The 5,172-nt window shown below is 54.9% G+C and overlaps 1 protein-coding gene across 1 annotated transcript in view; it reads left to right on the top strand.

The window, feature by feature from the left end:
• Positions 1 to 2,020: 2,020 nt before the first annotated feature.
• NECAB3 (N-terminal EF-hand calcium binding protein 3) overlaps positions 2,021 to 5,172 on the top strand; it is a 22,063-nt gene continuing 18,911 nt past the window's right edge. Inside the window, exon 1 of the mRNA XM_010855008.1 lies at positions 2,021 to 2,587. Within this exon, the coding sequence (XP_010853310.1) occupies positions 2,021 to 2,587 (567 nt within the window). The remainder of the gene's footprint in view (positions 2,588 to 5,172) is intronic.

Here is a 5,172-nt window from a genome sequence, read left to right as displayed (position 1 = left end):
CCCCCACCCTACCATCCTCCTGCCCTGCCGTTGCCAGGGAGCCCAGTGTGGCTGGGGGGGGTGCTAAGGGACCTTGTCCTGCCTGGCCTCCAGGTGTGAAGTCCCCAGGGGAGAAGTCACGCTACGAAACATCATTGAACCTGACCACCAAACGCTTCTTGGAATTACTGAGCCGCTCGGCTGATGGAGTGGTCGACTTGAACTGGGCGGCAGAGGTGCTGAAGGTGCAGAAACGGCGCATCTACGACATCACCAACGTCCTGGAGGGCATCCACCTCATCGCGAAGAAGTCCAAGAACCACATCCAGTGGCTGTAGGTACCGGCCAGACAGGAGGGTAGGCGGAGGCCCAGGGTGGGCCGGGCCAGAGGAGCTGAGAGCCATACCTGCTGTGGCTGCCTGCGTCCCCATCTTAACAGCTGGGCAAACCGAGGTTTAGAGAGGAGAGCTGGCTTCCGTGAGGTGATGGATGCAGGAAAGAACACAACTCTTACATATCTAGCGCAGCTCAACTTTCCATTTCTTCACCTGGGTAACCACCATCTGGATAAGGATAAGGAACATTTCCAGCACCCCAGAAACTTCCCCTGTGCCTCTTCCCAGACACTGTCCCTTCCTCATACCACCCAGGTGACCACTGCTCTGGCTTCTGTTGCCGTTGATGAGCTTGGCTAACAGCTGTTTTTTTTTTCCCGTTTTCACCTCTTTCCCCGGTCATCTTACTCCACTCTGACACGTCTGCGTTTTCAGTTTTGGGTAAATATTCCATTCTACATCGATTTATTTATTTATTTTCTTCTCACTTGATATGTCTTACAAATGCTTCCATTTTTGTATCTAATGCATCCATGTCTTTTTGCACAACTACAGAGTGTTCCACGGCATGTCTTATCCTTGTGTACTTACCCAGCCCCCTACAAGGGCCACGTGGGTGTTCACAGACATTCAGGCCCAACTCTGAACCCAGCCAGTCTGCCTTGGAAGCCTGGCTGAGGAGCCAGGCCGTGAGGGGCAGGGGGCAGCAGCAGACTGGTTGCTGAGGGTCACAGCTCCAGGGAAGAGGGGCTGGGAGCTGCTGACCCCTCCTGTTGCCTCCCGGCAGAGGCAGCCATGCAACGGTGGGGATCAGCGGGCGGCTTGAAGGATTGACCCAGGATCTCCAGCAACTGCAGGAGAGTGAGCAGCAGCTGGATCACCTGCTCCACATCTGCAGCACCCAGCTGCGTCTGCTCTCGGAGGATGCTGACAGCCAACGATATCCTTGAACTGCCTGGAGGGTCATCAGGGCCCCATCCAAGTGGGAGTGGAGGGCCTTACCCTGGGCCCTGGATTTAGGAGAGGGTTCTGGCTTTGGATACTGGTCCTGGCTCAGCATTCACTCACGATGTGACACTGGACAAGTTATTTAACCTCTCTGAGTCTCAGCTTCCTCTGGAAAAGGGGAAAAACAATCCTATTTCAAAGCTGTACAGATTAAAACCAGAAAAGCTAGTATCAGTAATAACTGATTTATTTAACACAGGGATAACATTTAGTACAGGGATTCAGTACCTAGTTGTAGCTTCAAGGTTAGAGTTGCTTTTATTTGCAAAAATAGAAACTTTATTTTGAAAGAAGTTATGTTTATACATTTTGGAGATAACGGCTCAGACGGTAAAGAATCTGCCTGCAGTGTGGGAGACCCGGGTTCCATCCCTGGGTCAGGAGGATCCCCTGGAGCAGAGAATGGCAACCCATTCCAGTATTCTTGCCTGGAGAATTCCATGGAGAGAGGAGCCTGGTGGGCTATAGTCCATGGGGTCACAGAATCGAACATGACTGAGCAACTTAACACACATACACACACACTAATTGACATCAAGGTCATGGGTCTGAATAAATTCTTAGGACTATACCTGGATTTAAGTAATTTTTATGAAATGATTATAGGCAGCTATCATTACCTTGAGATTCAATAGGTGGAGTGATCTCATTGTACAGATGTAGAAGCAGGCTCAAGGGCATGAGATCTGCTTGAGACCATGTGCCAGGCCCTGGAGTGGGCGATGCAGAGGACAGGAGTGACTAGGCAGGGATGGGCTCTGCCTTCTGAGGTGTTCTGGGTGGGTGGCCCCCAAAGGCCAAAGATCATATGGTCCTTGACTCCACCAACCCTGGCCTATGTGACCTGCCAGGACCTTCGTAGTATCGCAGACCCTGCAGAGCAGATGGTCATGGTGATCAAGGCTCCCCCTGAGACCCAGCTCCAAGCCGTGGACTCCTCGGAGGTGAGACCTGGGAGTCTAGACTGGACCAGGGTGGACTGGGCTGGGCTGGTAGTCCAGCTGAGTCTCAGTTTACCCTGCCTGCTACCTCCACCCAGAACTTTCAGATCTCCCTTAAGAGCAAACAAGGCCCCATCGACGTTTTCCTGTGCCCTGAGGAGAGTGTGGGTGGAACCAGCCCTGGAAAGACCCCGTCCCAGGGGGCAGCTTCGGGGGAGGAGGACAGGACAGCTGACCTTGCCACTGCGGTGCCACCACCACCATCATCACCCCGCTCATCCCCTGCCACAGATCCCAGTCAGTCCCTGCTCAGCCTGGAGCAAGGTTGGTGAAGGCTGGGTGGGCGGGGTAGGCTGGGCCCCTTTCCCGGGTGGGTGGGCAGGTGTGTCAGCCCCTCCCCGCCGGGGGTGTCCCCGGCCTGTGATGCTCACCCGTCTCCCCAGAACCTCTGCTTTCCCGGATGGGCGGCCTGCGGGCCCCCGTGGACGAGGACCGCCTATCCCCGCTCGTGGCGGCCGACTCACTCCTGGAGCACGTGAAGGAGGACTTCTCCAGCCTCCTCCCCGAGGAGTTCATCACCCTGTCCCCGCCCCACGAGGCCCTCGACTACCACTTTGGCCTCGAGGAGGGTGAGGGCATCAGAGACCTCTTCGACTGTGACTTTGGGGACCTCACTCCCCTGGATTTCTGACGGGGCTCAGGGGGACCAGGGCCTCCTGAGATGCCCACCCCGTCTCTGCAGCCCTGGAGCCCCCCGCCCCTGGCCGTCCTAGCCTAATTGGAAACGTTTAATTTATGCCCCTCTCTCCTACCTCCAGTGGCTTCTAGCTCTGGAGTCTGGCTCCTGCCAGGAGGCTGAGCAAGCCAGGAAGGGAATTCTGTTTGTGGTGTGTTTGTGCATGCACCCAACCCCCGACGTGTGTGTCCATGGGGTGAGTGGTGTGTGAGCATGTGTGTGTGCATGTCCCGGGGAATGAAGGTGAACACATCTGTGCGTGCACTGAAAACACGCCCCAGTGTGTCCACGTGTGTGTGCATGAGTCCATGTGTGCGCGTGGTGGGGGCTCTAACTGCATTTTTGGTTTCCTTGCTCCAGGGGTCCCACGATGCCCAAGGGGCCACCTGCCCCCAGAATCCTGTCTGCTGAACAGGCCAGGTGGCGAGGCCTTGGCCTGCTTGTTGGCAGGACAGCGAGAGCACTTCTATCGTCTTAAAGGTTTTTCTGATTGAAGCTTTAATGGAGCGTTATTTATTTATCAAGGCCTTTTTGGCAAGCTTGGGGCATCAGCAAAGGGTAGGAGGGATGTGGGACTGGTGCCGCGACTCCCTTACCCCTGAGCGAGGGCAGGGGTCCTTGAGCTGTTTTTTGCCCCACTCGGAAGGAGCTGAGGCCTGAGTGGTTTATTTATTCGGAAAGTGAGGGAGGGAGACACAGACTGACTGACTGACAGCCATGGGTGGATTGAGGGGGTGGTCCCTCCCCATGGGGTCACTGCAGGGCCCCAGCTGCCCCCAGGATGGATATGAGATGGGAGAGGTGAGTGGGGGTCTTCACTGCCAGGGTGAGGTGAAGGGCGTCTCTCCAGCCCAGACCACAGGGACCCCTCTTGTGGCATTTGAAGTGCCCCCTCCACCCCACTTCTTGCTCTGCCCCACCCTCCAATCTGCACTTTGATTTGCCTTCCTAATAGCTCTGTTCCCTCTGCTTTGGTTTTAATAAATATATTGATGGTGTTTGGGCCCAGTTTGGGGACTGTGTACTGGGAGCAGGTCTGTGGCGGGGAGAGGTCAAGGTTGCTGGCGTGATGACCGTTCCCTACTTTCCGTTTCCCTGTCCCTGCCTGGCTTCATTTTATTTGAGCCTCACAGCCCCAAGAATGATCGGTTTCATCACCTTTTTTTTTTACCCTAATTAAAAAACTGGTCCAGTAAAGTAAGCAATGAATTCCCTTTTTTCCAGCCACAGAGAGGCCACCCTGATCAGTTGGCTATGCTCCTTCCAGATGTTTCTGGACATTTGTAAACAGGCAGCAGATAATTACAACCAGCTGATTCTGCGTCAGATTCTGGGGACATGTGTTCCCTCCCTTTGTGGAGCTCTCAGAATCTGCTGGAGGAAACTCAAATAAATGAGAAAATCAGGGAGAGCTTCCTGGAAAAGGTGGTGTCTGACCTAGAGCTGTAGGATAGTAGAAATTAAGAAGGAAGCAGAAGAATACACCAAGCAGAAGGCAATATGGGCCCAGGACCTGAGAGAAACCAGGGTGGCTGGAGCCCTGAGGTGAGGGCCAGAGTGGAGAGACATTCAGTCTTGGGCTTTATTCAGGGGGAAAGAACTGGTGAGTGTGAGAGGAGTGATGCTCCCTTTTTATATTTTAAAAGCTTCCTCTGGCTGCAGCGGGGGATGATAGATTGAAGAGGGGGCCCCATGGTGGGGGAGGGAAGTCTAAGTTGAGCTTGAGAGTGGAGGGTGACTGGCAGACTGTCCACACGGATCTATTTAGCATGCTCTTAGGTGGGCTTTCTCTGAGCCAACCCCTTTTTTAAGCCCTTACTGTCAGTGCCCACAACAATGTCTTCCCTTACTCCCATTTTGCAGAAGATACACTCACAGGGGAAGGTGCTTGCGGGTTTTGCCCACCAGGTGGCGCACCGGTGCTTCCGCAGTTCACTGGACCCCGTAAAGATGTGGGGACCCGCCCTCAGCGGGCACGCGCAGCCCCTTCCCGTCCTGTTCGTAGCTGTGTAATATTCCACACCGACCATCATCCGCTCAGCCCGTCCCCAGGAGGGAGTGACCCCTTGGGTGACTTCTCCCCAGTGGCTGCCACCCCCGGAGAATGGGGAGTCGCAGAGGTGCATTGTGTTGGGGTTCTGCATCGCGCGGCTCTTGCCGCCCTAAAGGCTGG

This window comes from Bison bison, unplaced genomic scaffold (genome assembly GCF_000754665.1).
Source record: "Bison bison bison isolate TAMUID 2011002044 unplaced genomic scaffold, Bison_UMD1.0 scf7180017864352, whole genome shotgun sequence".
In the NCBI taxonomy this organism is placed as follows: Eukaryota; Metazoa; Chordata; class Mammalia; order Artiodactyla; family Bovidae; genus Bison; species Bison bison.
The sequence above is the reverse complement of the archived record's forward strand: the minus strand, read 5'-3'. Positions and strand labels throughout refer to the sequence as shown.